The sequence below is a fragment of the Ziziphus jujuba genome, chromosome 5 (genome assembly GCF_031755915.1).
Source record: "Ziziphus jujuba cultivar Dongzao chromosome 5, ASM3175591v1".
NCBI lineage: Eukaryota > Viridiplantae > Streptophyta > Magnoliopsida > Rosales > Rhamnaceae > Ziziphus > Ziziphus jujuba.
In genome coordinates, this window is record NC_083383.1 from 12,326,628 (window position 1) to 12,351,407 (window position 24,780).

Sequence of the window (24,780 nt, forward strand, 5' to 3'; positions counted from 1 at the left end):
ATCTTATAAATTATTTACTAATTTTTGCTCAAACTATATAGTTTCCATGACGACAGAAAGCCATGGCTTTCTTTAGTAAAAAATTTAGAGTTCAAATTCCGACCTTTAAAATAAAATTCAAAAATAATAAAACAAAATCCTCTAAGGCTCTACGCCAAATCTAGAGATCTATTTGAAAAGTAAATATTTTTATCAATCATCACATTAGTATATTACTTTATATTTATTTGAATCTTATTTTATATATAAGTTTGAATTTTCCAAAACTATTATATTTGTTTGCGGTCCATTTCTCAAAAGCAAAGTGGTCGAACTTCATTCGATGCTTGAATATTTTCTCATCACTCCAGGCATCTAGGTCAATTTATAAAGAAGATTTGATGCTCATTATTAAACAACATAGACAAATTATAGTATAGCTTACTACATAATTATATATACAATATGCACTGTATTGTGCGCAAATCTGCTTTCACCGGTAATAAACAACAAAGGAATATCCTATATGAACTTGGCTTGGCTTAATAATTAATTAACAAAACAAAGGGGGATTCTGTTAAATTATATAGGAATATATATATATATATATATATAAGAAGATCTTGAATTTTTTCACTTTCATATTTTATAAGAATAATAATCACTACTAGATAATTGTACACTAACATATAAACTATATACCATAAAATATTGTATATTAATAAAACAGAAAATACAAAATTAAAATCATAAAATGGGACTTTGTACAATCAATCTAATTATATTTAATTCCATAGGGAACATATATGGGCATCATAATTTTGAATGATGCCGATGATAGCCCACTCTTTATTACATGATTGGTTGAAATTTCTTATTTGGTTTGAATATTTTTGTTTTATTTAATTGTTATTTTTGTTCTGAAATATGATTTTATTCTGAGTTTTTGATGCTAAAGTCATTAGGTGGCCCAGAAGAAAAAGGAAACTATACTTTAGAAGGCTGACACTATGATTATTAACCAGTTGTATAGTTATATGATCGCCACGTGTCCTCTTATTTATTAGGGACGTAACACTTTATCATAGCTTTAGTTTTCTTTTGCTCTTTTTCCAAATACGGTAGTGATTTGTTCTATCACCTCAGTTTATCATAAGGACTTAAGGAGCACCTTTCTCTTGGAATGACTATAATGCCCTTCTTATTTTTCCTTTGCTTTTCCTATTAAAATAAAATAAATAAACAAAAAATTATGAAGATTTTCACCCAAAAAAATAACGTAAAAAGAAAATTTTAATGTTATGGTATTCCTCCAAAGGGACAGGTTTTTTTTTTTTTTTTTAAGTGGATGTAATTACAATGAACTAATTATATATATTTATTGCGTTGCAAACAAACTTATTGTAAAGTACTGTTAAAGGTACGTTTGGATTTGTTTTATAATAAATTCCAAATATACATTTCCAGCAGGGATTCAGTTGAAATTCTGTTGGATGGAGTGGTCAGGTTGGATTGATTAATTAAAGACACCTTACTTATTAATATGAATTATTTGGTTTAGACTTTAGAGTATAAAACAAAAATTATCAATTTAACCCACAAAAAGCAAACATAACTTGTCCTAAACCTTATTGCCAAAAAAATAAATAAATAATAAATAATAAAAAAGAAAATTGTCCCAAACTTTATCTTAGAACAGACCTTTTTTTTTTTTTTTTTAATAGTAACCTTAGTTTAGAATTTATTTAATCATTTCTTTATTCTCTTAGAAATCTTAATTTAGTTTTTTTTTTTTTAAATTCTTATGACTGATTCTTTTTTCTAATGCATAACAAAACATATTTTTTTAAGTCAATATTTTATTTAATTTATAGAAGTTTTTCGATTTGCAGTTTTAGTATAGCAATAAGTTTTATGATGCATGCATGTAAGAATTTTTTTTTTTTTTAAATAATCAAATGCATGTATGTAAGATAAGAAATAATACGGTATTTCCCATAATTTGTGGTTTTATGCACCCTCTCAAATAAATTTCTTGCTCTACATTTTATGATTTATGAATAGTGATTTCCCCTAATTTCTGGATGACCTTCATTATCTTGATTATTATACTATTTGTGCCTTCTTCAAGTATACTTTGTTTTTTAAAGTAAAATATTATAGTCGAAATCGTTATTATTTTTTTTATTAAAAAAACATAAGTTTAATTGCCTTAGTTTAATATTAATTGTCCTTTAGGGGATAATATATTTAAAGATCTGGGTAATATGTTCAATTTGCCATGTTTATAAGGTTAGACTCAAAATTGACCTTTTGGTGTAGCCTAAATGGCAATAAATCATAGATCTTGGATTCGATTACATATAATGCTAAAATTTTATTTCCTAATTTATAAAAAAAAAAAAAAAAAAGGAATAAAGTTTAGACTCAAAATTGGATTCATGAACATCCAAACATACATATGCTTTAAAAAATATCTATATGCATATGCAAAGTCCATATCCTCAAAACTATTTCAAAATATTTATAATATCTATATACAAATTTGATATCCTAGAAACTTTTTTTACTTTATAATAAACAATATGGTGATATAGTAAGTACAAAAGATTGTCATTTTTATTTAAATTACTAAAATTGAAGTGATATTTATAAAACTTGTTATATCACATTTCGTCTACTGTAAGTTGAAATATAATTTATGAAAAAAAATTTCTCCATATATATATATATATATATATATTTAATAAAACATAATTTTTCATTTTAATTTAAAAAAAAAAAAATTTGACAGTGAAGTGATTGATATGATAAATATAAAGATTGTCATTTTTCAAGCTAGAGTTTCAGTTTTAAATTATTAATGTTATTCATAAAACATGTTACATCACCGGGATCATTGGTTTGAAACTTTAAATATTTTCTAAAAGAACAAATTTCTCTCAATATATCAATAAAATAAATTTTCTTATTTTATTTATTTATTTTTAGTTTGATGGTAGAATGATCAATATTCAGAAGGCAATCACTTTAACCGTTAACACTAAACAATTTATCCTTAAGATAGTAGCCAAACGCAGATATACCATTCATAAGAGATATGCATATCTTTCAAATTAAGAAAAAGTAGAGGGCATAGCAATCCCTTTTATCTTCATTAACAAGAAGGGGAAGAAGAATATACTGGTCCCATGGAAACCCCAACTTAATTGCTAATTAATATGGTAAGCAACTTGTCAAAAGACTAGGCATACCAAATCAACCTTCCACAACCCTCATTTTTGTTCAAGCCCTCAAAATTGATTGGAACCAATGCCTCTTCTTTTTTTTTTCTTTTTTCATTGTTGCCTTTTATTTTATTTATTTTGTATGTAATGTTGGTTTTCGTTTTTTATTTTTATTTTTTCTATTCTTTTTTTTGAAGAAATAAAATTCTATAAACAATCATTCCTTCATATCATTTTCATATGTTGAGCGGCTCTGGACCATCCAGTTGTATCCATCTAAGACCATTAAGGAGAAAATGAAACATTCTTCTATAAAGACTTTTTAGGGTAATTATCATGATGTAGATGAAAGGGATGTTGCCAGATAAAATCTGGCCATCCAATGTGTTTACATTTTCACCCCTTCCATCAGGTGGACCCACACCATGTTGTCATCATACTAAAAGTTTTCACTGGATTTTGACTGAATTTTTCCAGTCAGATGAAATTTTTATTTTTATTTAATTTACTTTGAGATGAATTTGCATGAAGTTTTTCCTCCTTATTTATTTATTTATCTTTAAAAAAAATGAAAAAAAAGAAGAAGAAAGAAAGAAATCCTTGTTTTACCATTAATAACCAAGCAATCTCTCACCCACTCTCCAGATCCTAAATCCATAGTTACCACTTCTTCCTTGACAAAAATTAGATTCTTGGAAGTCCTTTTGTTCGCTTGGCAAATATAGGTAGTTTTGATTTTGAGCTGGGTTTGATCTTACATGTGTTTGTTTCCATAGATTTTAATTTTTGAGCTTATTATTTACTAATTTTGATATAGAGGTTTCTGGATTCAAATTTGAAAGGATTGTGAGGGATTTGTTTTGGGTTGTGAAGGGACATTTGCGTTTTGTATTCTACTAGCACACACACACACACATATTTGTCACTCGTGTGTATAGAGAATTATTTATAATTTATATTTCCCAGGTATAAAATAACAAGCTCATGCTTTTTATATTTTATGTTTTACATTTTTTGTTTCAACTTCACAAGCTTATGTTTTTTCACAATTTATGTTTATGTGTCAGATTCGACCAAATGAGTATGATACATTATATAAGTATAAAATAACACTAGTATAATATCACAGACATAATATAATTTACCAATATATATATTAATAGTATATAATATTACGGACATAATCTAATCTACCAATGTATATATATATAAATATATATATATTACCAATACATATATATTAATAGTATATATATCATTATTTGATTGATTTATATTTAATAGTATTTATTCTTTTAGGGTTTACTTATCCATTTATATATTATAATGAATGTATAACCAATAAAATAATAATATATATTGATAAATTAGATGGTTTCTATAGAATTACTCATAACAATATTATTTAAAAAAGATACATAAAAATCAAAATACAATTTATGTTATAGGTTGGAATAGAAAAACTATGTTATTCTTTTATATGAATATGATGAAATTAATCATTATATAAAATTAAAATTTGCCATATTTAGACATTATATAACTAGACTAAAGGGTTGCATTTCATCCAAAAATTTTGCTTTGTTTTGTGCAATTAAACCTAAAATATACTGAATTGAAAAAAAGAACCAGTTAGACATTTAAAGAATTAAATTTAAAAATAAATAGAGAAAGAAAAAGAAAACACTAATAAAGGAGGATGATAAAATTATAGATCTATAATGCGTGACTAGAAAATAAATACCCCCTGATCAAAGTCAATAAGTTTCTGGTTTTGGACAAAATATTGTTTTCCTTTATTATTCATATAAAGCAAAGACTAAAAGATTCCATGCCTAATGCGAATACAAATTCAATTTCACAATCTATATAAAGAAGGAAAAAAGGTATTGAAAAATTTAGGTGAATTTAAAACTTTTACTTTATTGGGTAACTGAATTTGAAAATTAAATTGTATTAAAAGCATACCCATGATGATTTAAAAAAAAATAATAAAAAAGATAATAAGCTAGAGAGGCTTGGTTTGGGATTTTTTTTTTTTTGTTTTTTTTTCTTTTTCTTGATTTTTTGGTTTGGTGAATCTTGGCTTGGTGCCCTTAAATTGGGTAGAGGTGGGGAGACCAATAAAACCACATCAAATTGGGAAATGAAAATGGACATTGTTTTCGGTTTGGTGAAAGGCATTGTGTGGGCGCCCATATCAATGACCCTTAACTATTTGCTTACCCAACCCCAAGTGTTTCACTTTCCAATGAAATCTTAAAAGGACCAACATACTCTTATCATGTCCCATTCTCCAAAAACCCACGAGCACCCGGCTTTCAAAAATTAAAAATATTCATTTAAAAAATAAATAAATATGTTTACATAACCCGAATATAATTTAGATTTCCTGGTCCCCCACCAAACAACCAAAAAAAAAAAAAAAAAATTATTAGAAAAACTAAAATTAAAGAAGCTAACTGCATAATGCCTCATAAAAAAAAAAAAAAAAATTAACCAAAGAGGAATAATACACTTTGACAAATTTAAACATTTTATTTTATTTCATTTTTTTTTTTCAGAATAATTTGTAAAACCCTTAATCATTGAGAACCCGTTTAGTGGACTGCAACAAAAGATCGGGACCCAGTTGATCAGTTGATCATTCCCACTTAGATTTACTTTCTCCGCCGTTTGATGGGTCCTAAGGAGTACCAAGTATACGGTGTGGATTAAATTAATAGATAGTGTATATTTTCAATTCAACGCGAGGGACTAAGATCATGAAGAAGCATAATCCATATTGTCACAAAAGAAAAAGTGATTAAAATTTCAAAAAAATAAAAATAAAAATTGTCCTAAAAAGACTGATTATGCATGGCAGAGAAGGTTACAGAAGACACACTTACACAAGGGAACCTCATCATTCCAACTTCTCTATCTTTTTTTGGAAAGAAACAGCAAAAATAAAAAATAAAAATAAAAATTTCTAGGAAAAACAAAACCCACCAAATTTCAATGGGACAGAGGGGAAGTAAAAGGAGCAAAAGTCAGTTGCTCGAGGTAAGAAAAAAAGGGAAGAATAAGCCAAAGAGCACTAAAATCAAAAGGTGGTCTCAATTTCTTGAATGATAGAATAAGAATTACACTAACAAATCATAGAAGAAGAAGAAGAATAAGAGGAAAAAAAAAAAAAAAAAAGAAAGAAAGAAAGAAAGAAATAGCGCAAACCCAAGGCAGTCAATTCAGTCAAAACACTTTGCAAAATCGATAAACCTCAAAATCTCAATATCAATCTCAAAATCATGCACAAGAACAAAACCAACAAATATTAATATCATACATTCCACTTGGCTTTTTTTCTCTCTCTCTCCTAATGCACATACAATAATAATAATAATTAATTATGGGTTTTACTTTAATAGGGGTTGGAGAAAAACAAATATAACACACACACACACACACACAGAGCAAGAGGAAAGGAAGAAATTTAAAGGGAATTCATCAACAATAATTTTATTTCCCCTCTCCTGCTAATCTCTGTTTTGTTTTCCCTTTTTGATTTTATTTTTTTTTTTCTTTGGGTGTGTTGTATTTTTGGGTGTATAATAAGTTAGAATAAATATATATATATATATATATATATATATATATATATATATATATTTTTTTTTTTTTTTTTCTCTTCCTTTCTGCCCATTAAACAATGAAAATGGCATATTACCAATCATCCTTTCCCCTCTATAGGAAACACCCATCATTGCTCCCAACAATCCTTTTCAACCTTAGAAACCTGAGCTTCTAAGATATTCCCCCACCCCCTTCCCCCCCTTCCATTCTTCCATTCTTTCTTTTTTCTTTTTTCTTTTTTTTTTTGTTCTTTTTCTTTTCTTTTCTTTTCTTTTTCTTTCATATGCTTCCTCCAATCCCACCATTTAAATACCACTCCCCTTTGTAACTTTTTCCCCTCCTCCTCCTCCTTCTCATCCTTCCTCTACTTCTCTCCCCACCCATTTCTTTCCCTTTCACTTTCACTCCCAATATCTATCCTTCTTCTTTTCTCTCTTTTTTTTTTTTGACAGTTTTTTTTAGTTTGGTTGCTTAGAAAATCTTTAATAAAAATGGATCCTTCTTCCACAAACTCTGTGAACGGTTTCTATTCATTTCTGACTCGTGGGATCGACGATCTCGAACGGGTTTATCTCTCAAACAACTTCATGTCAATCCAATTCCTTCAAAGGGCACTTTCTCTTCTCCGATCCTTCCATTCCCAATTGACCCTTCTCGTTCAGAAGCTTCATTTACCCGTTGGAGATAAGTGGCTCGACGAATACATGGACGAGAGCTCCAAGCTTTGGGAAGCCTGTCATGTCCTCAAGTCAGGTATTTCAGGCATGGAGAATTACTATTCTGCTGGCTTCAACATAACAACCTCACTCGACGGCCATCGACATCTCAGCCCACAACTTTCTCGCCAGGTAAAAAGATAAAAATAAAAATAAATAAATAAATAAAAACAACCAAAACCCAACCCACAATCACAATCAAACAAATTATAAACAAAATTAACATGGGTTTGTTTGGTTTGTTTTCGAATTTGAATGGAACAGGTAATAAGAGCAATTTCAGGGTGTAGAAGAGAGGCTTTGGGATTGGAAGAGGAAAACAGAGCGTTAATGGAAACGAGAATCCAACCGCTTTCTCTGCGGTTCGATGAGAAAGTATCGATCGAATCGAAGCTGAACGGATTCAACGGTTTCAGAGGTGTTCTATACGCAATGAGAAACGTGAGCTCGCTGCTGCTGATGATTCTGCTATATGGGTTGGTCTATTGCTGGCCGGAATCGAGCTGTTTTTTGAGAGGTGGGTACGAAGGGTGTTTGTTTTTCGGATCGGCGTTCATGATCTCGACGGCGAGGTTGCAGCAGAGAGTGGCGGAGGAGATTGGACAGATCAGTGGGAGGCCTGGGATTTTGATGTACGAGTTCAGGAGGTCGAAGATGGCCATGGACGAGCTTAGAAGCGAATTGGAGAGGAGGGGTTCTCAGGGAGTTGTGGATTGGGAAACGGAGAGTGGGATCAGAGAAAGAGTGGAGAATCTGAGAGGGTGTTTTGGGGTTTTGAGATCTGGTGCTGAGAATATTGTTGGCCAACTTGATGATTTCTTTGACGAAATTGTTGAAGGAAGGAAGAAGCTTTTGGACTTTTGCAGCCATAGGTAGAAAAAAATGAAAAAAAAAAAAAAAAATTAGAGATGTCTTTTTTTTTTTTTTTTTTTTTTGGTGTGTGTGATAGAAAAATGGTTAAAAAGAAAAAGAAAAACCCAAAAAAAAAAAAATCTTATATATATATTTACAGAGTAGAGGTCTCAGTTGTTGGGGGTTGGTTGTATTTTTTTTTTTTTTTTTAACCCTTCTCCTCTCCTCTTCTCTTCTACTTTTTTGTTCTTTTTTTCTTTTTCTTTTTTTGCACTTATATTTTTCACCCCCCCTTCCCTCTCCATTTTCTCTATGGTTAGTATGGTTAAAAAAGGTTGGAGAGCTTTTCTTAGAGTAAAAGAAAACAACAAAAACAAAAACAAAACAAAAAAACAAAAAAAAAAAACCGGAAGAAAAAGAAAATTTTCCACTAAAATAGAGAAATGTAATTCTGGGTTTTTTTCAGAAGATATGAAAAATTCAAGTTTAGGGACGTACTTTAAATGCATTACATGTTTTTCTAGCATGAATTCCAAGCCCAAACTAAGAAATAAAAAGCTAATCAACAAAAAGGAAAATGTGGGTGGGGAATTGAGTAAGCAAAAACAAAACCAAAAAGAAGGAACAGCTTCTTGTTACACTCAAATGGTACAGCAATTTTTGTTTTTTTGACTTTTTTATGTTAGTGTTTTTGTTCTTTTTTTAAAAGAGTTTACCCCTTGTTATTCTCAAACATGCTGGCAAATTTTCTTTTTTTGACCTTTTTTTTTGGGAAAATATTTTACCCCTTTGTTTTTACCATAGAAATTACTAATCATTCCAAGCTGTGAAAGGACGATGAAAAGGGTGGCTTAGGACTGGAGAAAGAGAGGAGAGAAAGATGAAAAGGGTGGCTTAGGACTGGAGAGAGAGAGAGAGAGAGAGAGAGGGGGGGTACTGTGAGATTCCTGGGTTAGCTTTAATTTCAAAAGCAGTTTCTTTTAGCTCTTAGGAAGCTTTTGTCTGATTCGGTTCACTTTGAAAGCAATGGATTTGATGATTAGAGCTTCTCACCCACAAAACCCAACCTTCTCTCACTAACATGTCTTCTGCTCACTTTGTCTTTCTCTCTGATAATTTTTATTTTTCTTTTGTTGCCAATTACTTTCCCATTTTTGGGGTTTTGAAAAAATATATAATACAAAGCAGAAAATTTTGGGTCACTTTCTCACTTCTAACCGTATCGCATGCTTTTCGTCCCTTGCCGGAAATTCATGGTTTGCCTCCCTTGAAGGGATCCATAACAGAGTCCAACTTGAAAACAAAATCAATATAATATTTTTGGTGAAAGAGAAAAGAAAGACTACAAGACAAATTGAAAAACTATAAACAAATACCAAATAAAATTCGTAAAGCAATTTGATGGAAACAATTTTGTTCTTTGTATCAGTGCTCTGTCCAAACAAACCATTGCCCCCAAAGCGGCAATCTATGGTTTACAATCATAACCAGACAAATTGCTTTTTCGACTCTTCCAAAAAAAGTAATTTAATAACTAAATATATATATATAAAATAAAAAAATTAAAAAAAAGTGAAAGAATATAACATAAAAGTGTTTTGAGTTTCAGTCTGTGTTTCCTCTCTGAAAACCGTAAATGAGCATATAGCTTGCAAGTTTGCCCCCCCACCCCCACAACCACAAAAAGGAAAAAATACCTACATAAAAGGTAAAAGGGTCTGGAACACTAGGATTAATGGTAATCATTAACACACAGAACAATCATAAAAAATATACAGAGAATATTGCATTAGAAAGATAATAATAGAAATAAAAATACAGATGTAGCTCTACTGAATCACAAAGTTTTCTGTTCATTCCAGTTAAAAGATGATGATGATGTATCTAAGTAAACATACGACTCCGTGTAAATTTATACCAAAAAAAAAAAAAAAAAAAAAAAAGTCAGGCTAGCAGGCCAGTATTTTCATGCTTTCTAAATTTTGGTAACACATGGAGATTTCTGGATTTCTGATTCATTTTGATATGATTCCAGAAGACAAACCGGAAAAAGGAGGTGTAGAAGAAAAAATTTAATGGTTACCATGCAAAGTGATGTTAAACCGCAGAAGCAAGATAATGACACCTCAGGATTGCATGCAAGGGTGTGTCCCTTTCGTCTTATTTTAAGAATCAAATCCTGGCATAGCAAACTGCGACGCAAACATCTCAACTCGATTTCGGAGCTCTAAAATATCTTTATTATTTTGAAGACCTTTGACAAAATCTTTCAGCTGTTTTCCATAATCTCTCTGGACAAGACCAGTAATATGGGCTGCCCTATAAAGAAAGTCAGCTATTGTCTCAAAATCAGCCTCTAGACATCCTCTTGATGTCATAGCTGGAGTACCTGAACAAGGAAAAAAACAAACAAATTCAGGTACTGGAACAAAAGAAGACTTCTGCCAAACTGAACATGGTGAAAAGATAGCTACCCAATACTTGAGCTTGTTGAAATTGAAATTTATAAGTTATTCCAACATGTTTGATAATTATGAGTTTCAATTCGTGGAGAAAGGTATGGCACAAATATGGTTCAGTTTTACACCACAAGGACAATGGGTGAAGGATAAGCCGCCACAACCATGAAAACGGAATAAAATAAGGAAATGCTAGTAGAATAAGGAACTTGGGAAAGATTTTGACATGCACAAGGTTTTCAGAGATGATTGTATGAAATAAAATAAAATTTGATAATTACAGAAATTTTAGAATACAGTCAAATGGAACCATAATTGTCAATGCGATGTGAAAGAATTACCACTTACCAATTCTCACACCTCCATGGGAAATTGCACCAGTGTCACCAAATATAGCACATATGTTGAGAGTAATCTGACACATCTCACAGACCTTCTCAAAATTCTTGCCTGAAACAATTTTACATTTATAAAGAAAATGGTAAGAAAATATAGTCATATGTAAAATAACAAGTAAGTTATTGGCGAATGATTCTCATTTGTAACACATGTAAGATTCAAATTGCATTGATTGCATTTTTGCCCATATTTATTACAGCATTCTTATTTGCATATGATAAAGGAGAACACACAAAACAAATAACTTAAATCAAATAGAAACATAGAAGTAACAAAGAAGGCAATATAAATATAAATACTCATGAACCTTTTTTGTATAGGTTACAAGCGTTGCCCAGAATTGCAAGAAAATCTCCAGTTTAGCTTATTCTTTAAACCATAATGACTATGCCACACTTACTCACCAAGTGACAAGTAGTTTCTTTAGAATCCCCAAAAATTAATTTTCTCATCTTTTTGTTTACATGAAATCCTCAAACAACGAGAACAATTTCAAAAAAGCAATAAGCAAATATACTTGTATAAATTACAAATGACTCTTGGTCACCATTCAAGATCAAAATTGCATGAAAACCTACTTGTGAGAGCCCTCAATATTGCACGACGTCACAGCAATTCAACAAAGCTCAAAAAATAAATAGCCCATGTAATTCATAGCTGGAGATGATTTAACAATCTACGCTGGTGAGAAGTTGTACCTGTTAAGCCAAAAGCAGTTAAATCCCAGAGCAACAAGTGGTTGTCAGTACCCCCTGTCACCAATCTGCACTTTCTTCTTAACAAAGCAGATGCTAAAGCCTGTGCATTTCTCTTCACCTGCTGCATATATGCTTTGTATTCTGGAGTGGCTACTTGTTTAAAGGCAATTGCAAGTGCGGCAATGTGGTTATTGTGTGGACCCCCTTGCAGTGATGGGAAAACAGCAAAGTTTATCTTTTCCTCCAAATCATAATGGCCGTTACTGTCTCCATGAGTAGGAAACCCTTGCTTCCTTGATTTTGTGCCTTTTCTATAAAAGATAATACCTCCCCTAGGACCTCTCAGGCTTTTGTGAGTCGTTGATGTTACAACATCACAGTAATCAAACGGACTTGCACATTCCTAAAACAAACAATATCCAGCATGTTAGCAAGAAATTCGTGGTTATTTATTTATTTATTATTATTATTATTTTTTTTTTAACTTTCAATTGAATCTTCTATATACGCATTGAATGTCTCACTCTATCAATTAAAAAGAGAAGAACAAAACAAATGCACGAATAGTATATACAAATTGAAGCATAAAAGCTAGTATTTCACGCACAATTGATCTACATGAGCTTAAATATGCAAATTTTATGCCATCTCCGGTAACTAAACACCTTACTGATAGACTAACCAAACTAATGATGTTCATCTTCAGTTCAACAAGTGATACAGAGTCAAGAGTTTCAATACTTTAATGTAGTAACAGAAGTAGAGCAGTTTGTACAGATTGCAGAATTGGAATATGAGACAATTAACCATTTAATAGGCATGACACCACTTTAACACCTCTCATCAAAATTAGAAACCACAACAGGAAGGGATACCCATAGATGCCTTTCAAGAAAGTAAAGCTGAATTTGAAATAGTTCTGTCAACCTCCCCAAGAAGGCAAGAAGCTTGAAACACAAATTGATTTATTTTAATTGTTTGTTTTCAGGATATAAACAAACAACCTTTAAACCCGAGTTCACCTGCTTAAAGTGTTCAACAACCCTAAGTGGCATAAATGACACACATGAAACCTTAAAATAATCGATTTCAACATTTTTCAAAACTTATAGAGCAGAGAGAAAAAGGATTCCAATTAGGAAAATAACCCAGCCGAAAAAGCATAGGACCTAACCAGAAGTGACCCATCATTGAATGAGAAAAGCAACAGTAGGAAAGCATCAGCATTCATAAATACTCAGGCAAGTCAAAAAGAATGTATATGTTGTTGTGCTGACATATCAAGTACAATAAGTTTATGCTCGCACATTCCCATATATTTTTGTATGTTATTACAAAATATCATGTATGCATAAACATCACAGCAATTTTTAATCTGCGATCTGGTGGTCTAACGAGAAAAGGTAATGGACCAATTATTAGTTATATAACCTAAGTGGTTATTCTGCAACCTTAGTACGATTTCCAGCTTAAACAAAGTGGTGTACTATTCCCAAAACAAATGGGACGACTAAAAGACTGTTATTCATCTAAAACTAGTCTGGGTCTTTGTATCAAAAGTGCTCTTAGGAGACAAGGACTATATAACACCATGAGCCATGTTAGGATATGCTACCATGTATAGGATGAACTCAGTACATGCTTGTAGAAGTTCAGACAAAGATCATCAAAAAAATATAACCAAAAAAAAAAAAAAACAAAAAAAACAAAAAAAACAAAATAACCAACATAATCAGATCATTATTTCCCACCAAAAGTGCGAAATCCATATTGAAAAATCTAAACCTTCAAATAAGAAACACAACTTCGAGAAGAAGTTTTCAAACCTTAGCCGCCACTAGACCGCTAATATGAGCCATGTCGCACATCAACACTGCTCCGCATTTATCCGCAACCTGCCGAAACCTAGCATAATCCCATTCCCTGGGGTATGAACTGCCACCGCAAATAAGTATCTTGGGTCGAAAATCAAGTGCCTTCTCCTCGAGCTTATCATAATCAATATACCCTGTTTGCGGGTTGACTTTGTAAGGAAGACTCTCGAAGAATATCGATGCAGCCGAAACCTTCTTCCCACTTGGTGTGTAATAGCCATGACTCAAGTGTCCTCCAGATGGAGAATCCAAACCCATAATCCGATCTTTCGGTTGCAGAAGCCCAGTGAAGACAGCAAAATTTGCAGATGTGCAAGAGTAAGGCTGAACGTTCACACCCCATCTCTCAGAATCAAGATCAAAAGCAGCCAAAGCACGCTGGCAGCAGAGCAGTTCAATCTGATCGATATGCTGGTTACCCGTATAGTATCTAGCCCCGGGCATTCCTTCAGAGTACTTGTTCGTCAAATGGCTTCCCAGAGCTTCCATCACAGCCTTGCACACATAATTCTCTGAAGCTATCAATTCGATCCCTTTGAACTGTCTCTGCTTCTCCTTTTCCATGATTTCGTGAATTTCCGGGTCCGCAACTTTTAGGGACTCGTTCCCCCAGGCACGAACCGCCTTCCTTCTGTCCTCCATGCACGATTCGACCACTATACACTTGGCAGGAGGGTTTCCAGAGAACGGTAATGACCCTTCTCTCTGCCTTTTCATGTTCAGGCGCAGACGATGCCCCAAAAGGCTAAATTTCTCATCTTCTTCTGTTTCTTCTTCTTCTTCTTCTTCTTCTTCTTCTTGATGATCTCCATTTTCAACCCTAATTTTCTCCTCGTTTTGCTCTAGCAATTGGAAAGGAACAGAGGTGTTCGAGCTCAACGAACCGCGAAACTTGGTTTCGAAGGTGATTGGGGAAGGTGGTGAAGCATGAGTGTTAAACCCTAGAGAAAGACCCGGTTGAGCATTCGAAAAATCCATAAAAATCCCAACAAAAATCAAAGGAAAAAAAAATTTGTTTTTTAAAATTTTGGTACTCGAAATTTGGAAAACTTGGTTTTCTATGGATAGGTGTAGCAGCAACAGAAACAGCGACAACAGCGACCCAAAAAACTACAGCGAAATGAACGGAGAAATGGCCTACGAGATGTCGAAGTAGAAGAAGCAGTTTCCATGAAAGCCTGAGAACCAAAGATAATAATAATAATAAATAAAAGCTCCAAAGCAAATTCCGTGAGAGAAAAAATTATTGAACTGAGACTTTGGAGAAGAAGACGATGAATATTAAAGACATGGAAATTTCCGCGTAAAAATCATATATATATATATATATTATATTATATTATATTTTATTATTCATTCTAGGTAATATAAATTTTAAAAAATTTGAAAGAAAGCGCTTTGCGACAGGGTTAGTTAAAAAGGGGGATGAACCTGGATGAAATTTCGTCATATGGATATTTGACGTGCGGAGTTGGTGGTTACTGGCTAACCGGCAATACCCAGTTGCATTAGATTCTTTCCGGTGATCTACACGCGGTGATTTCGTGTTGGACTATTGCACCCCCGGTCTCCTTTTCGAATAAAGCCATTGTTGCATCGCGACGGTATCACGTCTATAATCACAACGTTGAGCTTCTTGATGGTCTAGGTCGAGATTAATATTATAATTTCGATTTCGACCACCAAAAAAAAAAAAAAAAAAAAAAGATTTATGAAAATTATTTAATTAACACGAGGTAACTTGTACATTTTTTTTATTTTTTTATTTTAGTAATTATGAAAGGATATATAATGGGGCATATGCCTATCTTTTAATGAAGATGCTGGTATTTGTTTTTTAGATTTTTTTTAAATGAATTCTTAGAGGTGATTATTGGATAATTAAAAATGGCTGTTGTCTCTACGCATAAATTAAATGTTATTATTGTTTATAGTAGAAGCTCACAACCTCTCTCTTTTTTTTTTTTTTTTTTTTTTTAATAATGGGAATGGGAGATTGATTTTTTTGTCTGAACAAACCGCCATCCCCGAAAAAAGACAGAAGCTTATAGTTATTTTTTTGTTTTTTTTGGATAACCTTTTTTTTTTTTTTGGGGGGGGAAGATTTGATACAATATTATTTTAAAAGATATAAAAAGTGGATTGTGCTAAAAATTTGGTTAGAATGTTTGAAGCACATGGATGCTCTCATTTAAAACTGACACTGTAAAACATTTTTCAGATTTTCTAACATATCACTCTCAAAGGGAAGAGAGATTTTAAAATCTTCCACGATCATTTCCTATTCCTAATTTACCTCGCTTTTCAAAACCTAAAAATTTTCTATTCCTTCTCCTTCATTCTCATGCCAGTCTCTCCTTTCACCAACCTCTTTTCCTTCAGATTTTTTCTTCTTCTTCTGCACAACCCTAGAAATGGCGATTTGTCCCAGACAGTCCGATACTTGCAGTGCACCACCGATTTTAGCAAGGTGATTTTTTTTTTTTAAAAAAAAAATTAGGATTGTGGGGCAGGTTCAGGACAAAAGTTTAAAACCTGAATCGGGAATGGACCGAGACCAGAGAATAAACACTCCAGTCCGAACCCGACCTAGTATATATATTCATTTATTTATTTTACATTTTTTATAAGTTTATTTATATAAAATATATATATTTTTTTTTACAAGCTCTAACACTAAGCCCTTGATTTTGCCGTCGACATCACCTTGATGTGTTTTATTGTATTTTTATTGCATTTTAATCACTTTGTTTATATTTTATTCATAAAAAAAGAAATTTATATAAATTTTTCAAAAAAAATTATATGAATGATAAAAAAAATAAGGCGGAGAAAACTGCCGCGTCCCGTCTCCAATTGAAAAATCCCCATCCCCATTCCATCTCTAAATAAATAAAAAAACAGCAAAAATGGAATAGAAATTTCTCCATGAAAATGAAAATATAATTTTAAAAATCGATCCCGTCCTACCCAGTTAATATTCCTATACAACCCCTCATTATTAGAGGGGAGAGGCCCCCATAAGCCATAAGCCTAATGACTGTTTGAGTAAGAAGGGCAAAGTGAGCCATGCTGTCTCTCTCTCATAAGGAAGAAAGAAAATTTATGGTTTTTACCCGAGTAAGAAGCTCATATATATATGAATTGAAGGGTTATTTTGGTTATTTCTTCCTCCACTTAATCAATAGTGCTGCAATGCATTTTGCTACAAAAGAAAATTACCAAAAAAAAGAAGAATTAACACAATTGGCTCAGCGGAAAGAGCAGAGAAAATTATGTGCGGTGGTGGCCTGAAAGGCTCGAATTCAAGCTTTGCAATTCGAGCTCTGGCTGAATTGATTTGGGATCAAGGTACTATGGTTTTGTTTTTAATTTTGTTACCATTGCTTGTATTTGAATGGTGTTGCGCCATGTCATATTTCTTTTATTTTTGTTTTCTTTGTATTGATTGGACGATGTGGTCAAGTATGCATTCATTGTAAAAGTATCTGCATTTTTGTCATTGTTATTTTCAAAATTTGACATCGATATTCGATGTTAAATTGTGATATAATTATTCCAACTATAAATGCGAAAACATAACATAATTAAATTATAAATTTTACTTTAATTAAATTTTGGAATCCATAAAGAAAATATAAATACGAAATAAGAAATATAAGATTCACATTTAAATATTCTTTTAATTAACTGTGAAAGCAAATTTAATTCAATAAATATATGGATCCTACCAACTTTTTAATAGTAAAATCCATTCGTAAATTTTGACAATTATATTTTTGGTATCAAATTTGACATTAAAAATGCAATTAACAAAATTTTTCATTCCTCATCGCAAGAGCACATAAGGCTATTTGTACTCCTCTTTAACAATATAATATCACAATAACATACCATTGAAAATGCTCTAATTATAGTGTTCCTTGGCCAGTTAGCATACAAGATCGTTAAAAATGAACGTGATTGAATGGGAAGTGCCGCGAACGCCATGTGGCAATGGCCGTTGATCACAACACCGTCGTTTTGTTCGATTTAAATTGTATAAAAGCTCAGGTCATCTTCAATTTTGTGCTCAGTCAGATTTGTCACCATTTTTGTTACTTTGGAATTAAAGTTGTTCAATTTTAATGAGAACCAAACTATCTGAGCTTCAGATTCGTGTTTCTAAACCATTTTCAGCGATTCTATGTTTTTGTTTTGACTTCCTACGTCAGAAAGCATAAATGATCCGCTGAAAGAGAAAAAAACTAAGTGGGTTTCACCAGCATTAGAGCAAAGCACCATATTTGCAGCTAATATTATTTTTATTTTAAAATTGAATAATGTAACTGTAATACATTACAGAAAAGAGAATTAATTTTCAATTCTTAAAAGGTAAGGGTAAAAAAGGAATTGGAAGGAAATAAGTTTGAAAGAGGCAGAATCTACATATGACAAATTAGTAAGTTAATCTTTACAACTCTTTATTTTAATGAAAAAAATGTAGTTCAAATGCGCATATAACTTATTAAATGAAAATAGATCACTAACCTTTTTGAGCTCTAGCAAGATTAAAAAAAATAAAAAAATAAAAAATAAAATAAAAAAATAAAATTTAATCTAATGGACAAATCAAAGCATTATAAAAAGAATGAGTGCATATAACCTCATTGTATAAGTCCCTAAACAATAATATTCAATCTCATTATTAACACATAAAAATTCAGCGGTAAATTATATAATTATGGCTAGATCACACACACACACACACACACATGTATGTATATATATATTTAATAGATTGTCACTGAACATTATGGACAAGGAAATAAAGTTTTAACTATCTTCTCCTTCCCTCCTCATGTATTTTAATAATATATAACTTTGTGTTGCATTTATTTCCCAATAAACATGTACAAACATAAATTTATTTTAAGTACAAAAGTATATATACATATATCAATATATTTTTTAATATATTACCAAAAAAATATATGTTTTCTAATATATTGTTATATAAAATTGTTAAATTTCCATTTGGAAATTCTTATTTGACATCATATTATTTTCTTGTTGTTTAATATATATATATATATATATATATTTTTTTTTAATTTTATCAGCTAGAAATGCATTTTTAAAATATGGGACAGATGAAAAAATTAAAATTTTATAAAAATATATATATATTTCCTTTCAAAGTAAAGCCCAAGAAACACTATAATTGGGACCTAGACCCAAGCCGAAACTCGAAAGTGCAAGTTCCCGAATTAGAGACCCATAAGCAAGCTCTGCGAAAACGTCGATCGGTAACTTGGTCAGATCGTCAATGGAGTCGTCCTCGTTGTCATCTGAAGCTTCTTTCTCTCCATGGGATTATCTTAGTCTGTTCCTTCTACGCCCAGTCTCTGCAGTCTTATTCGTTTTCTTATTAATTTCTTTAGGTAACTCTTCCTCTTATTACTTTTTTGCCTGTAACAATTTTTTTTTTGTTTTCTAATTGAATTATAGTTTACCATCATAAATGTGCTACTTTTTTTTTTTTTTTTTTTTTAAGCATAAAGTAAAAACAGTGAATTGAGGATCTGGGTCGGTGGAAATTTTATGTATGATGATTGTTTCTGAGACGTGAATTTTTCCAGGTTGGTTGTTGGCGTGGAAGCTAGTGCTGGTTCACGTTCCTCTGGTTCAAGAAATTTTCGGTTTGCGAAAGAAACCCGTCAAGCCAAAACCCTTAACTCGTCGGCTATCGAAAATTTACAGTAACATTGATTCCCGAAAGAATGCTTCTGGATGGTACATATAGTGGATTTTTTATTTTATTATTATTTTTTTCTGAATATCTGTCTTAATAATTTGTAGAATCCTGTCTCTTTATCAAATTGTATTGCGACTGTTTTACTCTTTCTTCTTGTGGCTTATGATCATGGTCGGTGCTAAAATGATGAAATTTTGGCTGTTACATTAGGAGTCTTCCATTTTTTATGTTTTCATTTTTAGTGGACAAATGATTGCCCATTTGCAACCAACATGGATCTCGAACTTATTTTCATCAAATTATAGCAAATCATATAAATAAATGCAAAATAAATAATGCAAAAAGTTAGGCAGTTTCGAGATAAGTAAATATATATATATATATATATATATATATTGTGAATTCTTTCAATGATTGCATTGCATGTACTTGCATATACATGGTAGAGGCATGTATTGAGTTGTAAGTAAATCTGATATTGCATTTATGTGGCATCAAGATTGTGTTCTAAGCCTTTATAAAGTATTTGTCAGGATCAGATACGCCTTTTGAGGATCTTAGTAGAAGGGTTTGTGCTACTCATTTTGCCAATTCAGAGTGAGCTGATTATTATCAGTAAGACTTTAAAGTCATGGAAATTATCTAAATTTAGATGCGAGTGGTTTGGTAACTTTGGTTACTTGCTCTCTTTTTTTACTACAAAGTGGTTGCAATGGTGTCTAGAAAGGAATAGGAGTTTCGATCCATGTGATAGCACTTTCATGGAATGTCACTCGTGTTAAAAGCACTAAATGATGTGAGCGTTTTTATCTTTGTTCCTGCAAAGTGTGATGAATCCAGCTAATTTAATTGACCATTGTGTGATTGTAATCTCAACCTAGTTTTGGATATTATCTTGCTTGTTTGGATATAATGGCTTCAAATACAGTAATTGATGTTGGTAACCCTTAATTGATTGTAGGGTTCCCACAAGTGAGCAAGAACAGTGAGGTTTTTCAGTTTCTATATAGTTAGCCCCAAGTTAAAAGGAAAAACACATGACGTTCATATTTGCAGAATGAACTGGTTTTGTATATCATCATAATGGAATGAATTCTGGGTCTTGTCCCTATGTAGCCTGCCTTGCTATCATATCTTCCTCTGCATGTTCTTAGTTTGTAGAAGTTGTTGGTTTCCTCTTTTGTATTTGCAACAAGTTCCCTGTTCAGAGATAGTTATGATGTTTGACAGAAATTGAATAGAGCCATTGAATTTTCCTAGCTATAACTGGTTATTTGATGATAACTTTTTTTATTTTAATTGGACCCTGAAGCAGTTCAGAAGTTACTTTCTCTGTGGGGATAAACTTTGGTATTCTGTTATTGCTCCTTTCTCATAAATGCCTTTCTACAAAGAAGGACTAGATGACTTAGTGTTGCATTACAAATTTCACCATAATTTCTAGTTCAATATAACTTAGTGTTGCATTATAAATTTCACCGTAATTTCAAGTTCATTATTTATCTATTTATTTTTGGGAACGAATATCTATTTATCTTATGGTGGCAATTGGTGTTGTTGCAGAAAGGAAGAGCAAACTTCAAGAACTTGTGCATAAGGGATAACAGGACTGTGGAATAGCATGACAACTGCTTGATCGCAGGGTGAATGACTTGATGTTTGGTGTACATAATTTTGTTGATTTCTTGAAACCATTATGTAAAAGGTTACTTTGCTACAAAACCCATCAATTATTCACCTTTGATGGTAATTTTTTTTTTTTCTTTTTTCTTTTGATTTTTCCCATCTCCCCCTACTCCAACTTAGCTCGATGTCAAACTTGTAATCTAGGATACCACCTTACATTTTCATTCGAAACTAACTATCCTGCCATATTTGGGAATTGATCTTAGCTTTTCCCTTCTTTTTTTTTTTTTTTTTTTTCCTTTGCTTTTTCTTCTTTAATTTAAAAAAAAAAAAAAAACAACACTCATTTCAGTCTTGAGCCTGAAGGAAAATAATGGTTATACCTTTCCTAACATTTGGTGGGAAAACTACTGATTCCAGAGAAAGATTTAGGTCACTTTCTTGCCTCGTGGTAGTCGTGCAAAATTGTGTTGTAAAATAACTTCCACCAATACTGAGAAATTGTGGAGCAAATGAATTGGAAGCTCATCAAAGACAAAAGGTTAAGGAAATACTACGAACCTGGGGGACATCACTTCATTCTCTACATTGAACTTTGTGGTTCGTTTGGCTTTGATCGTTTTTCTCAGTCAACAAGCAGACAAAACTAACAACATTTGAAGACTTTTTTTTTTTTTCCTTGTTGTTGTGGGTTTTTTTTATTTTTATTTTCTTATTATTTTTATAGGTCGGTGATGTTGTCTGCGTCTGATAAATAAACATTTAATTGATCGAGAAATGATTTTTCTAAAAACAAAAGTTGGATAACAGGGGAGAATTACCCCACTTAAACGTTCACTGAAAACTTTGAAGTTTGAAGCCAAATACCCAATCTAACAATTTTCACATTCTCTGAGAGGGAAAAAGAATTCATGACACAGAAGTGAGTTTTGGAAAAGTGGACAAAGTTCTCAGAAAGTCGGCATATGATATAAAAAGCAATGTTTATTGGTTAATGAAACAGTGAACAGTCACACTGTGGTGTGGTGTGGTGCGGCAGCGCCGCAGAAGCAATTTGCTTAATCCTATCCGAATTCCTATTCCTGGGTTTGTTTTGTTCTTCGTCTGCATACACATATTTGGTTGCAATGGCAAAGCTTCAGGGTGCTTTTCTTCCTTCTAATCCCTTCTTTGCCGACGCCTCTACTTCTCGCGAACCCAAGAGTTTCCATTTATCCAAATTCAAATTCCGGGTTTCCATGGCTACAACCACCAGTTTCGCTGACACTTCAATGTCAAACCAAAGAAGCCAACAAGCCCAGTTTCCTCTTACTGCTAAAAGGACCAGAAAACCTACTGATAATCGAAGAGCTGAAAGCAATACTGGGATTGCTTATTACCTGTCTCTACTTAACAGTAACTGTGTAAGTGATTTTAAGCAGGTTCATGCTCTAGCTGTGAAGTTGAATGCTTTTGAAATGGATTGTTATATTGCAAACAAGCTCGCTGTGTTGTACACTAGAAATATGGAGTCCTTGGACTACGCCCGTAAGTTGTTTGATGATATGCCTAAACGAACACTTTCCGTTTATTCAGCTTTGATTAGTGCATATTGTCGGTTGGAGCAGTGGGAAGATTTGTTTTTGGTTTTTGCATTGATGATCGATGAGGGCGTGCTTCCTGATAAATATCTAGTACCTACTATACTTAAAGCCTGCTCAGCAATGCAGATGACTAGAAGTGGTAAAAAGATTCATGGGTATGCAATAAGGAAAGGATTGGATTTGGATGTTTTTGTTGGGAATGCACTCATTGATATGTATGCGAATTGTGGTGATTTAAGACGTTCGACAAGTGTTTTTAATTCAATGGGTGCAAAGGACGTAGTAACTTGGACTGCCCTTGTTTCAGCTTACATGGATGAAGGCCTTCTGGATGAGGCAACAGAAATTTTTCATTCAATGCAGTCGAATGGAGTCAAGCCTGACTTGATATCTTGGAATGCACTTGTATCAGGATTTGCACGAAACGGGGAGATTGATTTGGCTATTCAATATTTGGAAGAAATGCAAGAGAAAGGGCTCAAGCCAAGGGTTAACACGTGGAATGGAATTATATCTGGTTGTGCCCAAAATAAGTATTTTGAAGATGCTTTAGATGCATTCTATGATATGTTATGGTTTCCTGAAGTTCCAAATTTTGTCACAATTGCAAGCGTATTACCTGCTTGTGCAGGCTTGAAAAATCTTAACTTAGGCAGGGCAATTCATGGATATTCTCTTAAAAGGCAGCTTTGTAATAATGTTCATGTGGAAGGTTCTTTAATTGATATGTACTCAAAATGTGGAAGGAACGATTACAGCGAGAAGGTATTTGTGGGGGCAGAAGTCAAAAACACTGCCATGTGGAATGAGATGATTGCAGCTTTTGTAAATAAGGGGAAAATGGAGGGGACGGTGGAACTTCTTAGGTTGATGCAGAATAATGATTCAAAACCTGATTTGATATCCTATAATACAATTTTGTCTGGCCTTGCAAGAAATGGGCAAAAAGATGAGGCATATGAGTTGCTCACTGAGATGGTTAAGATAGACCTAAAGCTAAATATTGTTTCTTTCAATGTTTTAATTTCTGGTTTTCAACAATCAGGTCTTACTTATGAAGCTCTGAAGTTGTTCCAGACCATGCAATCTCCATCCAGTGGTTGCTTTTTAAATGATGTTCTCATGGAGTCTATTCAACCAAACTCTATCACAATTACTGGTGCTCTTGCAGCTTGTGCTGATCTGAATTTAAAACAGCAAGGGAAGGAAATCCATGGTTATGCATTGAAAAATGGCTATAAGAATATCTATGTCTCAAGTGCATTGATTCACATGTACTCAAAATGCCATGACACTGTTTCAGCAACCAAATTATTCAGGAGAACTGAGGGTAGAAATACAATTTGCTGGAATGCTTTGATTGCAGGCTATGTTGACAATATGCAGCCTGAGTGTGCTCTTAAACTTTTCCATGACATGTTGGCAGAAGGCCTTGAACCAAGCTCAAGTACTTTTATGGTACTTCTACCTGCATGTGGTGATATGGCAGCCTTGAGAAGTGGGAGACAACTACATGGCTATATGTTAAAGAGTCAATTAGATGAATCCAACAATACTCTTGCACTTGCCCTGGTTGGTATGTATGTCAAGTGTGGTAGTATATTGGAGGCCAAATCCGTTTTCGACTTGCAAATTAATGAAGATGTTGGTCTATGGAATGCCTTGATTTCTTCTTATATGGATCATGGAATGACTCAAAATGCCATTGCCTCATTTGAACAAATGGAATTATCAAGGATGATGCTTGATTATTAACCTTTATTTGGAGTTCTTTCAACTTGTGCTTGTTTGAACCTGAATCATATTGATCAAAGTATTTCAAGACTCTATTTACAATTTACAATTTACATTGCCAGAAGAACAGAACAATTTGATGGTGAATGTGCACTTATGGTGTCCTCCTTTGTCAGAAAGTTTATTAGAATTGAACCACTAAGATGGCAGGGAAACTGACTTCCATGAGAGCAGCTTTCGCCTCTCCTTTAAATCATGCCAGAGTTACAGGAATGCTATGATGT

The 24,780-nt window shown here is 32.6% G+C and overlaps 4 protein-coding genes across 5 annotated transcripts; 3 read left to right on the forward strand and 1 right to left on the reverse strand.

The window, feature by feature from the left end:
* The first annotated feature begins 6,282 nt into the window (after window positions 1-6,282).
* On the forward strand, window positions 6,283-10,301 carry LOC107422638 (uncharacterized). Its single transcript, XM_016032113.4, has 2 exons — window positions 6,283-7,666; window positions 7,799-10,301. The coding sequence occupies exons 1-2, from the start codon at window positions 7,310-7,312 to the stop codon at window positions 8,408-8,410; spliced, it is 969 nt and encodes a 322-aa protein (XP_015887599.1). The 5' UTR covers window positions 6,283-7,309; the 3' UTR covers window positions 8,411-10,301.
* LOC107420981 (serine hydroxymethyltransferase 7) lies at window positions 10,151-15,404 on the reverse strand. 2 transcript variants are annotated; one of them, XM_048475501.2, is made up of 5 exons: window positions 15,248-15,404; window positions 13,769-14,994; window positions 11,943-12,345; window positions 11,194-11,295; window positions 10,151-10,775 (listed from the first exon to the last, which is right to left on the reverse strand). In XM_048475501.2, the coding sequence occupies exons 2-5, from the start codon at window positions 14,792-14,794 to the stop codon at window positions 10,552-10,554; spliced, it is 1,755 nt and encodes a 584-aa protein (XP_048331458.2). In that variant the 5' UTR covers window positions 14,795-14,994; window positions 15,248-15,404; the 3' UTR covers window positions 10,151-10,551. The 2 variants fall into 2 exon arrangements, with proteins under 2 accessions (XP_048331458.2, XP_024930845.3); XM_025075077.3 differs by lacking the exon at window positions 15,248-15,404 and having other exon boundaries at window positions 13,769-15,130.
* A 3,591-nt stretch (window positions 15,405-18,995) lies between these two features.
* Window positions 18,996-21,456, forward strand: LOC107420988 (uncharacterized). The gene is made up of 4 exons (XM_048475754.2): window positions 18,996-19,239; window positions 19,438-19,591; window positions 20,077-20,168; window positions 21,117-21,456. Exons 1-4 carry the CDS (start codon window positions 19,125-19,127, stop codon window positions 21,155-21,157), a joined length of 402 nt encoding a protein of 133 aa, XP_048331711.1. The 5' UTR covers window positions 18,996-19,124; the 3' UTR covers window positions 21,158-21,456.
* Window positions 21,457-21,597: 141 nt separating this feature from the next.
* On the forward strand, window positions 21,598-24,539 carry LOC107420980 (pentatricopeptide repeat-containing protein At1g19720). Its single transcript, XM_016030085.4, has one exon. It carries the CDS (start codon window positions 22,307-22,309, stop codon window positions 24,515-24,517), a length of 2,211 nt encoding a protein of 736 aa, XP_015885571.2. The 5' UTR covers window positions 21,598-22,306; the 3' UTR covers window positions 24,518-24,539.
* Window positions 24,540-24,780: the final 241 nt, after the last annotated feature.

Bases quoted from the DNA above. Each gene is read 5' to 3' on its own strand.
- LOC107422638 (XM_016032113.4), top strand. From the start codon at position 7,310: ATGGATCCTTCTTCCACAAACTCTGTGAACGGTTTCTATTCATTTCTG. The intron at 7,667-7,798 runs GTAAAAAGATAA...TGAATGGAACAG, and splicing joins GCCCACAACTTTCTCGCCAG to GTAATAAGAGCAATTTCAGG.
- LOC107420981 (XM_048475501.2), bottom strand. From the start codon at position 14,794: ATGGATTTTTCGAATGCTCAACCGGGTCTTTCTCTAGGGTTTAACACT. The intron at 11,296-11,942 runs GTACAACTTCTC...AAATTGTTTCAG, and splicing joins AACTGCTTTTGGCTTAACAG to GCAAGAATTTTGAGAAGGTC. The intron at 10,776-11,193 runs GTAAGTGGTAAT...TTCCTTGTTCAG, and splicing joins CCATGGAGGTGTGAGAATTG to GTACTCCAGCTATGACATCA.
- LOC107420988 (XM_048475754.2), top strand. From the start codon at position 19,125: ATGGAGTCGTCCTCGTTGTCATCTGAAGCTTCTTTCTCTCCATGGGAT. The intron at 19,240-19,437 runs GTAACTCTTCCT...GAATTTTTCCAG, and splicing joins TTTCTTATTAATTTCTTTAG to GTTGGTTGTTGGCGTGGAAG. The intron at 19,592-20,076 runs GTACATATAGTG...GCCTTTATAAAG, and splicing joins CGAAAGAATGCTTCTGGATG to TATTTGTCAGGATCAGATAC.
- LOC107420980 (XM_016030085.4), top strand. From the start codon at position 22,307: ATGGCAAAGCTTCAGGGTGCTTTTCTTCCTTCTAATCCCTTCTTTGCC.